The sequence below is a fragment of the Lactuca sativa genome, chromosome 4 (assembly GCF_002870075.4).
Source record: "Lactuca sativa cultivar Salinas chromosome 4, Lsat_Salinas_v11, whole genome shotgun sequence".
Taxonomy (NCBI): domain Eukaryota; kingdom Viridiplantae; phylum Streptophyta; class Magnoliopsida; order Asterales; family Asteraceae; genus Lactuca; species Lactuca sativa.
The window spans coordinates 68646466-68658851 of NC_056626.2; the positions used below are offsets into that span (position 1 = coordinate 68646466).

Genomic DNA, 12386 nt, shown 5'->3' on the forward strand with positions numbered 1-12386 from the left:
ATTCAAAATTATTAATCATTTATTTTATATAAAATTTTAAATAAGTTATTAATTAAAAGATATATTTATTAATTATGTAAAATTATAATCATTAATTCAAATAAATATATGGAGTTATTTTTTCATAAATATTAAACAAATAAAATCATATTAATTAAGAGGTTTAATCAATTTAAAATAGAGAATTAATAGAATGACAAGTGGCATCATATTAATTAGGAGGTCTAATATTGTGACATTTGGCAAAAAAAACTACTCTTTTATTAGCATAGGATTTTCAGTTTTCTTTTATCTATTTTAGTTTATTTCTAATATGAAATAGAATTGCATTCACACAATTCAATTCGATATGATATTCGGGATTGACTTTCGATCAAATTCGATAATTGAAAAATCGGGAATGAAATTGGTCGATACCGGTTCCGTCCCACCATCATCTCTAGTATAGTCCGTGGGATGACAAAATTGCAAAATTGGTCCTTGTGGTTTCATAAAAACTTTAGATAGGGTCCAAAACCTTTCGGACTTGCATGGAAGGTCCAAAATCAAAAACTTCTTTGATTTTAGTCCAAAAAAACTTGAAATGACGGTTATGCCATTTTATTTTCTTTTTTATATTTTTTATAATTAATTTAATACCATTTTAACTTAAAAAATGAAAGAAAAGGATTATCCCCACCCACCCACCTCTCTCTCTCTCTCTCCACAATAAACACACACTCTCACATATATCATTGATGAATGTTCATCACCACCCCCTCCCATCTTCTTCTTCCTCACCTTTACCTGCAACTGAAACCTCTCACATATACATCCTGAAAATCAAATCTCTCACAAACGAAACCTGCTAATAGAGGTGTTGGTTCTAGGAGTCAAGACATCTGATGACATCGCTCAGCCACCGCTTCATCTTCTCTGACATTTGTTTAAATATTCTTCTGGGTTTCAGTTTACATCATCTCATCTTCAGGGATTTTGATTTCCACAAAGAGGGGTAAGATTAGCAAGAAAAAAAACACCTTTAATTGCAAGAATGAAGATCAAATAAGGGTGGGATGAAATTGTAGTCGCTTCTCCATCAGCCTTATCTTTGAAGACACAATTAATGCATCCAAATCACTTATAATTTTCCCTTATTTTAGTTCCAACTCCTTAATTTTGTATTCCTATTTTTATACATCTTCATCTATTTGCTGAATTGGATGTCTCAGGAAAGAAAATTGGAATCGTATGCTTCTAAATATATCAGAAAAAAAAAAAGGAAAACGATGCACTCCAAGTGCTCGATGAAACACCTGAAAGAAAAGTACCTTCAGATATTTCAATATATGAAAGAAAAGAATCTTTACTGAGGTTCTGGAAATGAAATACTTCTAAAATACAAACACATATCAGAAGAGAAAAGTGAAGGAATCGGGAATGAGTTCATTGTTCAGCCAAGAAGGAATCTAGAGTATGTTGCAGTCATCAAAGATAGATTAGAAGAAGAAGTTTAACCTTATTGAACATGTTGAGAGGAATACGATTGGTTTTTTAAGCTGGGAAATTAATTGAAGAATTTGATTGTTTGGGGTCAACTTATGTGTATAATCTAGTAGCAAAATTGTAAAAATCTGGGTTTTTTTCCTCGATCTGTAGATGATAGATGATGAAGAAGAAGAGAGAGTATGGTGGGGTGGTTGGTAGCTAATTGTTTTTGTTTTTTGTTTTTTTAATCAAAATAGTATTAAAATAATTATAAAAAAGGAAAAAAATAAAATAAAATGGCATAACCGTCTTTTCAAGTTTTTTTGGACCAAAATCACAGAAAATTCTTGATTTTGGACCTTCCATGCAAGTCGAAAACTTTTTGGATCTTATCCAAAGTTTTTTAAATACCACAGGGACCAAATTTACAGTTTTGTCTCCGTGGATAAAATTTTTGACAATTTTTACACAGTTTTCTATAACAAAAATATTTAAATGCCTCATCAATAAATGAATCCCTACATTTAGTCAAACACATAATAAAAAAAATGTTGCGAATTTCGTGTGGAATCTGTTGGCACAGGTCCTTAACAAAACACACACACACACACTACTCACGTAGTTGCAACAAAAATATGGTGAAGCTTCACTATTCTGATAAACAAAAAGGACGAGATACAAAAGGAAAATAACACTTATTTATAATTAAAAATAAACATGCACATGCTAATCTCGTATCTCCTATAAACTTGGTCAAACTTGACCATTTCTCATGTGCAGCTCCTAAAACATGGGTTTTATCCCGTTATTTTAGCATGACTCGATCCAACACTTCAGGATTGTTAATTGGATCCAATCTGTGACCCATTGAACCAACCGATTTACCCAACAATCACTCCCTTAATCGGTTGTTCACATCATTGACTTCTAGTTGCGTTTAATCGCCTTCTTTTCGAACCATCATGATTCTCGACTTTTCCTGGACACCCAACCTCGACTTCAGTCACGTCCAAAGTCTTCACCCAATCCCGACTTTTCCCAGACACCCGACCTTCACCTCAGTCACGTCCAAAGTCCTCTACACCCGGCTATTGTTTGTTACCACACAGAACCCGTTTGCGCATAACACTCTTGTGACACAAGAGCCTTCAATTTCCCACCGATCAAGAAAACAAAGCAACCCGCTTTTACAGTCTTCTTTCACCTGCAAAACGAAACAAACCCAAAGCCACATGCTTTGACGGATCTTTTCCTTTCGTTTTCTTATGCAACTTCGGTAACTCTCTCCATTTTCCGATGACATACCCACAACCTACCACCAGAATCACCACCTTGTCGGACACCACCAAAACTAAAGACAGTCGGCAAAGAAACCCACCAACTAAACACCTTCTCTACCATTAACCATCGACAAACACCAGCACCTTTCACAGCCTCTGCTATCTTGAACCTGCTTGTGTGAAAAGACCTTCAGTTTTCTGCTCCTCACAACAAAATGGTCACTACCAACCACCCGACTTCCGTTGTGATGGTAACCCCCCACCCAAAGGCTCCTCCCCTTCGGAAGTCGACTCTCAAACAGGCCTTGTTCCTCTTCACTAGCCCTAAGCTTTGATACCAATTGTTGGCACATGTCCTTAACAAAACACACACACACACACACTACTCACGTAGTTGCAACAAAAATATGGTGAAGCTTCACTATTCTGATAAACAAAAAGGACGAGAGACAAAAGGAAAATAACACCTATTTATAATTAAAAATAAACATGCACATGCTAATCTCGTATCTCCTATAAACTTGGTCAAACTTGACCATTTCTTATGTGCAGCTCCTAAAACATGGGTTTTATCCTGTTATTTTAGCATGACTCGATCCAACACTTCAGGATTGTTAACTGGATCCAATCCGTGACCCGTTGAACCAACCGATTAACCCAACAGAATCCAGTTAGATATAAATAACAAAAATAATAATAATAATAACAACTGTAGGTGGACACAAAGGTTTGTTCGCTCTCTAGCCTAGCTAGCCAAAAAGAAAGTATAAAAACATAGCTCTCTAGCCTAGCTAGCCAAAAAGAAAGTATAAAAACATAGCGGATTCCCATTCACTACCATCCCAAAATAATATTCTCCTCATTTGTGTGTTTATACAGTTGAAGGTTTTTTTGCTTTATTAGAAATGATTCCTCGATTCCCATATTTGTATTATTAGATACATGTATATATTTTGTGGGGGTTTTCCGGCCAAGAATGTTGGTGATGGCGAGTTGGGGGTGTTAGCGATGGTGGTGATGATCTTTCCAGGAAAGGGTAAAGGCGAGGAACACCTCATTTAACTTAATATTCCTAAAAAATAAAAGCAATAATAAACAAGCTAAAAAAATAAGAAGAAAGGGCATAACAATCATTTTCAATATATAGAAACTAATTCCGAAACAAAATCAACCCATAAGTCTGCTCCGAGTTTAAAAAATAATTATGGACCGAACACACAAACTAACCCTAACCACAAGGACCATTTGTGTAATTTACTCTAAAGGATATATTGAATAACCTAATCTAACAAACCATGTTTCGAATCCTTTGTTCTATATGTTAAACACAGTCTAACAATCCTGACCTTCTAATTGCATGTTGTCATTTTTAACCAGTCTTTGGGCAGAGTAAATCCTTGTTTCGAATCCTTTGTTCTATATGTTATAAATAATTTTCCACTTAAAAAGTGGTCAGCACAAATATAGATCAAAGTAATCCAAAGACATGAGATCCAAATATTCAAAGCAAATGGACATCAAATTACATCAAAAGAAAGACATAGTTGACACATTGTGCCCCTTGTACCATAGAGTGAGTGAAAACTAACAGGTAACAACAAACCAAAAAAATTGCAACATATGCATAGACAAAGACTTAATACTATCATTTTTGTTTGAGATCAACTTTCAAACAATCATGAGGGAAGTACCATACGTCTGCATTAAAAAACACGCCATTTCCACTTTTATAATTGTAAGCACTTTTCTTGTAAAACTGCAACCAAGAGTCAGACCACAACTCTCGTTTGATAGCAGCACTATGCTTCAAGTCGCTAGCAAAAAATGCATATTCTTCCATTGTCTTTTTATTTGGAGACACCCATTTCATTTCACCAAAATCTAGTTCATGAACCTCATACTCATCAAAAGAAAAGCATTCCATAGCATAGAGGTTTTCACCAGAACATACAAACTCCATAAATACCATGTCTGAGTCCAGAATATTCTTGGTTTTGAGTAACATCAGTTTGGGCTCTGGATCAAATCCCAGTTCATATAAACGAGAATTGATGTCAATTGCATATATCTTCCCCTTGAAATCATGCACATCAATGATGCCGGAAGGGGAGGAGACATAATCCCATTCTGCTTTACCAGCTATTGAAAACCATATTTCGGAGGTGCATCTACATAAGACAACAAGCACCCACGAAGATATTGAAGGGGAAAAGACTAGAATAGCCCTGACTCTTACTTCATCAGCTTCTTCTTCATCAGGTACCGGTTCAAGATCCCTGGGGACTTTGGGGAAACGAAGTCCATGCCTTGTGATAGGATTCATAAGCCAAAACTCACGTGGCTTTAGCCCGAACAAGACCAAATAACCACAAGTTACTCCAACACAGGTCTTGCCACTGGATTTGGGAATGCGAAATTTGAACTCTCTTCCATCAAAGTCTTGTAGGGTGTACTCTCTCTTATTACCCTGCTCAGAAATCCATATGGAAATGGGTGGTGTAGATGCCATAAACCTTGTTTTGTTAGAGAGTGCAACCGACCTCCATGACTTACAAACTCCACTAAATGCAACAAAATCAAAGGCTCCAAGTTGCATCATAACTAAATAAAGCAAATGATAGTCAAGATCTGACCAAGGTGCTGCACCACGAGTCATGGACCTCTTCCTGCTACATCCATCACCACGATTTTGGCTTTTGGACACACTCCCTGCCTTAGTCATCGCTGCATTTGAAGGAAAAAAAAAAATAATCAAGATCCCTTGTAAATGCAAATTCAACAAAAGATACACTAGTTATATAGGTATCCAAAACCTTACATTAAACCAAAATACCAAATTTAATCAAACCCTAGTTAACCAAATAAAGTTACTAAAATCCCTTTATATACATCTTTCATTTAGCAAAATTGTAAAGGAACAATATGCAGGAAAAAAACAATTTAGTGCTTAGTATCGACGAAAACTGAAAGTAAAATACTGCAATGAGTTATTAAGGCCCTGTCGACCACTGGACATGAGCTAATAAACATCAAATAATCCTTTCAAAAACGCACAAATCGAGATGAAGTGAAATAGCTTGCCTGGTTGAAAACGAAGAGGGAGCAACTTCAGATGTTGAGGTGGTTTGAGAACTAATCGTGGATACTCGAAGAGTTGTCGCAATTTATTTGAACCGTTGTTTCCATTTCCGATGTTTCCTCTCCGACTGCGGCTCGTTGTAAATGGCAGTATCTTCAAATAAAACAAAATAAATAAGTAAATAAGTAAATAACAAATTGTGTTTCACAAAAAATCAAGCCTTCCCCTCAAAGTGGCCCAGCCCGCCCAGGTTACACGAGTTCTGGACCAGGCCTGAGCGCATAGACAATTTTTTAGGCTGATGATATTATTGCCTTTCAGCTTCAACAAATTACAAATGTACAATTTTAAACACTTTTATAGAGAAAACTCATCACAATTCTATTATATTATAAAACCCGTATATTACACGGGTTGATTAAAAAAATAAAATATTAAAATGTAAATAATAAATATTTTTTAAAATAAAACTTTGAAATAAGAACTAAAGAAACTTATTAATTGTAATTTGTTATAATATTTATTAGATTTCATACTTTACATATGTATAAGTATAAGATTATGTGGCTTTTTAATTTTAAAATTTGAAAAAAAAAACTATAAATTGACATGTGGATATTATTTATTTGAAAAATATCATAAAATAACAAATGTCAAAACTCATTAAAGAGTCACATTTGTTAAAAAAAATCTTTATTTATTAGAGAAGATACTATAAATATCATTTTAAACTACTTGATTGGATAAACGGTATTGTTTCTACGATGGTAGTTATTGCAATTATGTTTGAATTTAAAAAAATATTAATATCAATTGCTTTTCAAATTATATCAACCAATCTCACAATCCAAACAATCTCTCAAATCGCTTTTTATGAACACAAAAGCAATTTAAATTATTACATTATATTCTCAAGTTTTTTAAGGAGTGCATGAACCATGATATCGTTAAAATAATGGTCTGTAGAGCACCAATTCATGTATATTATTAACACCTATTTTATGGTAATATACAAAGTCACGATTTAATGGTGCAATATTCATACTCTATTTGTCCTTTATTCCAAATAAATATAGTGAATACTTTATTTATTTATAATAGTTAAGTTTAAAAAAAATCATATAATGATAATGTTATTTTATTATCAGAATATTAGAATATGTAAGATTTTTTAAACTTGAAAAAATATACATAAGTTTAACTTATCTTTCCTTTATTTTCTCTCAAGAACACAAAGTTAGTAATAGTAATGAAATGTTGACATCAATTAATCAGCATGCTTAACCATGAACTATTCTTCGTGTAAACTCTCTTTCAAACTCTAGATCTCATGTTCCAACTCTCTTATTGACCATTTGGCTCATTACAGGTTGAACTTTTAGGTTGGTGTGTAGGCATCTTCCCATCAATTTCACAATTTGTGTAGCCAAAAAATATTAAACATTGTAGAAAGATTGTGTCACAATTGAAGCATAATGAAAATTCGTCCTAATCATTCTTCTTTATTCCTATATGTTCCTGGGCATCTTACCAACAGCTCAAATCTACTAAAGATTACAAATTTCTAAAAAGGGACTCCAACACCCAAGATTAAAACAATAGCAACAACACCAAGCCAACAACCAAACGTGAGAAAAGCAAACAAACCAGGGGCAAGAAAGTCAACATAACCAAAACAACCAAGGGCAACAAAAACATACTCCCCAAACGTTCTAGAGGCAAAATAAAAATGCCATGAACATAAGACTCAAAAACCCCAATGCATCCAGGGGTAAATTGGTCAAATAACCATAGAAGAAACATTTTTACAATAAATAGCTAGTTAGGAAATCCACCTACTTAAGAACTTGAGAGGGGGAAGGAAATGAGATCAATGATGACAACAACCGAGCAAAAAAATATACAACGTAAACACTCCTTCCAAACAGAAGTTAAAGTGTCTTAACCAATATAAAACTTCAAGCAAGATCAAAAGAAAAGATAAAACATCCACCCATTAGCAAATAACCAAAGAAAGCATCACCCAAGGGGGAGGAACACACGAACATTGAGCAACAAAACAACGTCACATCAGAAGCAACCAAGCAGGGGTAAAAAGGTCTAACACATCTTCATGAACTTCCGACGTCCATAAGCTCCATTCAAACGAACTAAGAATTGGAAACAAAGAGATGAATACAAAGAGTAACCAATGGAATTTATACCTGAACGAAGGCCTTCGTGATAACCATTTATCTCTGAATCCTTTTTAAACTGAAACAGATTCCAGCTGCCAAACAAATATGAATAACACCATTAATTACGAGCGATTTCTAGTTCCCAACTCGATTGTTTTCGAAATATATAAATAAGGAGAGATAACTTAGACCTACAATGTGGAAGTTGGACAAGGGCTGGAGGAGGAAGAAGCGATCAAATAAAAACTTTAGGCGAAGGAAACATACATGCAAAAATCAAGGGTGTCATTTCTATGAGTGCTGATAAATCGACTTCAATTTGCAAGTGATGGTTCGTATCATTGGAAGGAGAACGAAATTACATGATCATGGCATAATATATCTAAATTCATATAACATTCCATATAATATACACTGTGGAATTTATATTAGCATATATCATATGATTTTCTGAATTCTTTTTACACAGCCTAAAGTATACATATATATGGTAATAGAAACTGAATTAATTTGAAATTTGAATGTAATTCATTATTAGTGGTGTGTGATTACAAGTTCCAAAAATATACACATAGTTTTTCCTATAATTATGAACTCAAACGTATCTTTTGGTTTATATATGGACTAAAATTTAGGAAATCAAGAAAATGTCATTATAATTCTAATTTGCATATATTTAGGAAACAAACATTGTATATACATGTGTTTGTCAAGAATATGCATCTTATTCATTATATATTGATTAGGTGGTATTATAACAAATTGATAAGTGGAATTTTAGATAAATCAAAAAATCAAGAAAATGTCATATGTTCAATTGCATAAGAATTTGAAAAGTGGCAAAAAGTTCTTTATTTATTAAGGATGATTAAAAAAAATTATATTATATCTACATAATGCAGCTATAGTGAAATCTCTAAATATTATTAAAAGAGAATATTTAATTCAACAGCGAATACATTAGGGTCTTTGATTGTATTTTAATCTTATATTATTCACCCTATATCAAATTGCTGACATCATCTTCTCTAAATAAAATTCAAACACAATTAAATTTAATTATAGAATCTTTAAATTCAGCAATTAAGTTATCAGTTGAAACATATCATTCTATTTGCATATGAGATATCAGTTTCTCTAATTAATATTGTTTATAATTTAACTCTCTTATAGCTTTTGGCTTCAAAATTCAACTTCGTTTAGTTTTTTTTCCTTTTTGAAAAACTCATTAAATAAGCATATCAATAATTCGGTTCTTAACATATAAAATCTAATCTAATCTCATTAAATCAGCGAAATATTTGAGAGTCAAAATTAAAATCAATTTTATTCATAATTTATCTCCCAGTATATCTAATTTATCTCCCAGTATATCGCACATAAAATGAATCGATTTAAGATAACAGTTTGAATTTTAAACTCATTATATAAGCAATGCAATTAATTTGAAATTTTTAATCAATATAACTGATATCTTTTTTTTCCAAATGAACAACTGAAAATCTCTAAGATTATATCATAGGATCTCAGTTTTTTTTGGAAGATGATGATTTTTTTTTATTCAAAAACACCTTATATATACGATTACATTGAAGTTGTTATGCTTAGGATTTTGAATTGAGTCCTACGGTTTACAGTGTTTTTTTCAGCGGTCTTTTTCTCCAATTCTTTTTTCCAGGTTGTTTCTTTACTTTGTTCTCCTTATTCTTCTCCAGTTTCTTACATTTACTCTATTCTTATTACCTGTTATTACTGTATTCCTGTTGAGAGGTCATGAAAAAAAATTAATCAATTTACTTTAAGCAAATTAGTTTCATTCATTTAGTTATAAAAACAAAATTATATCATTTATATCGATTTTTTAATGTGTTGACCTATGTTTGTTTGTGAGTCTGTGTATAATCAACATTATATCCTCTGTTTGCAACATTCCTGAAACTTGTGTAATCGATATTCTTAATATGTGATGGTTATCAAATGTAATCATGAATCGAATACAATGGTATATATAGATGAATGGAACGGGTATATTTATATACACCATATAAAAACATACTCATTTACATTGAATACTATTTGCATGATGAATGAGGGCAAAACAACATTTATGTTTACGTTCTCTTTACCTTAAATACCCATACCCTTGCAAATATTGCCCCCTTCTACTGCTTGATATGTTTTCTAATGCGCATCCGCAAAAAATATTTATACTTACTTTATTGTCAGGTTTGCATTATGAGGTTTCTTAAAAGTATATAACATCATTCATATTTGGATGATAAGAATTTTATTTTATTTTTATGGTTTTGATTTTGATTACATGCAAAAGACTTTCTACATTGTATGTTTTAGACTAAATTACATTAGGCGTCCTTGAGTTATGTCAAAAGTTATAAATTTCGTCCCTAAAATTATATTTTCATTCTAACCCTATGATTTTGAAATGAACATGTTTTGTCTATTTTACCTGATCCGTATTACATGGTTGAGTCACATGCGTTTAACAATCATTACTTTTTTCATAAACAGAAACATGGCTCAAATCAACATTACCTTCCTAGACCAACTTAATTCGTCTAATGAAACATCTTGCTTATGGATCTTCAACAAAGACTTAGAAAATTGATATGATTCTCATTTATGAACATGTAATAACAATTTTTTTTATTTATGATTTTCGTACAATTTCATTCTAACCACATATAAGAATATATAAACTGGTTTGTTATGCATTTAGGGAAGGAAGATCGAGGCAGAAGTTACTAATAGATGGGTTGAAAGATTTGAAAGTTTACTTCATGAGGATGGTTGTTACTACATCCAAAATCCACAACTTGGTCTTAATCAAAACAAAAAATAGTTTTGTTGATAATAAAAAAAATCAATATTTATATCATAACCAAAGTTACACCATGCAGTGAATGGATTGGATCACTTTATGGATTCTCTTTTGCAAAATTCAATGCCATATTGGATGGTGCCTTTGTTGAGAACACACATGTTGGTTAGTTTATATGTTACATGTAACGACCATAAAATTTCCAACCAATTTAAACTTTTCAAAAACAACCCCGTTTCATTAAGTTATTACAAAAAGGTTTTCAATACAATTATCATCAGAGTCTTCCCAGAATCACATCATAAAACAAAATCACGAGGAGCGGTACGACCGCTCCTTTGCCTTGCCATGGTCTCCTGAAGAACCTGAAAAACATTAAACCACAACTGTAAGCCCGAAAGCTTAGTGAGATACCCCCAAAATACCAACCACATATACCATACACGCACAACATGCCATAACATAACAGAACACAGAACAGCCATGCACTTCGGGTCTACTGTGTGACTGGTCCGCCGCACCGGCCTTCAGTCCACCTGGTCCACCCTCCGAGTCTAGCCATATACATCGAGTCTACAGTGTGATTGGTCCGCCCACGTCGGGCCTTCAATCCACCTGGTCCACTCTCTTAGTCCACAGTATGACTGGTCCGCCCGCACTGGGCCTTCAGTCGGCCTGTGTAACGCCCGGGTTTCACGGCTAAGCATTTTTGTCAATGTAATAGTCTAGGTCAACTTTGTAACTCTTTTTGAAGTAATAAAGATGAAATATTTGAGTATTATGTGAATTATATGTGTTTATTATTTAATTATAAATGTATAATTAATAAAGAATAAAAATGAGCGTCAAAATTAAAGTGTGAGATAATCCCGATATCTCTACATAAAGTTGTAGAATATGTCTCAAGGTTTCCATGCATATAAGGAACGCCGAAATCCGAGTTATAACGAAGAAGTTATGACCCGTCGAAGTTTCACGACAGAACCGGCACGATACCGAGAAGCATGAATAGTGAATTTACGATAGAGCGAGATTTAGCCTTAGTCATCTAAACGAAAGTCGTAGAATATGTTAAACTAAGAACATCGATAAAAATAACGCCCAAATCTGACTTCGTATGAAGAAGTTATGAGATTTTAAACAGACCAATCCTGTCCCGGCTTGTTAAAAATATAACTTTAAAAATAAAGTCAAAATTAGCCGACGGAGTCTAAACGAAAGTTGTAGAGTACGTCTTCACCTACGTGTGGATATAAAGAACGTCAAAAACGGAGTTCGTATGAACGAGTTACAACTTATAATAGCATATTTACGTATTAAAATAAAGTATAAATCATGTATACGTACACATATATATACATATGTATATATCATTAGAAAGGTATCGACGATGCGGTCATTATAAGACTAATGTTGAGTTCTTTCGACATTAGTTTAGTACAAATATCATTAAATCCATTTATAATAGTATTATAGAGGGGTGTTTAGTTGTTTATATAACTAAAAGGTCATTAAGTAATTATGGAGGGTAGTTTTTGAAAATT

General features: G+C 32.9%; 1 protein-coding gene and 1 long non-coding RNA gene across 2 annotated transcripts; one reads left to right on the plus strand and one right to left on the minus strand.

The window, feature by feature from the left end:
- The first annotated feature begins 668 nt into the window (after positions 1 to 668).
- LOC111907724 (uncharacterized) lies at positions 669 to 1690 on the plus strand. The gene is made up of 2 exons (XR_002855647.2): positions 669 to 994; positions 1212 to 1690. It is a non-coding gene; the product is annotated as an uncharacterized LOC111907724 (long non-coding RNA).
- Positions 1691 to 4221: 2531 nt separating this feature from the next.
- On the minus strand, positions 4222 to 6192 carry LOC111907722 (uncharacterized). Its single transcript, XM_023903530.3, has 2 exons — positions 5829 to 6192; positions 4222 to 5471 (listed from the first exon to the last, which is right to left on the minus strand). Exon 2 carries the CDS (start codon positions 5467 to 5469, stop codon positions 4393 to 4395), a length of 1077 nt encoding a protein of 358 aa, XP_023759298.1. The 5' UTR covers positions 5470 to 5471; positions 5829 to 6192; the 3' UTR covers positions 4222 to 4392.
- Between the last annotated feature and the right edge of the window lie 6194 nt (positions 6193 to 12386).

Excerpts from the sequence above, each read along its gene's own strand:
- LOC111907722 (XM_023903530.3), bottom strand. The coding sequence starts at position 5,469 with ATGACTAAGGCAGGGAGTGTGTCCAAAAGCCAAAATCGTGGTGATGGA.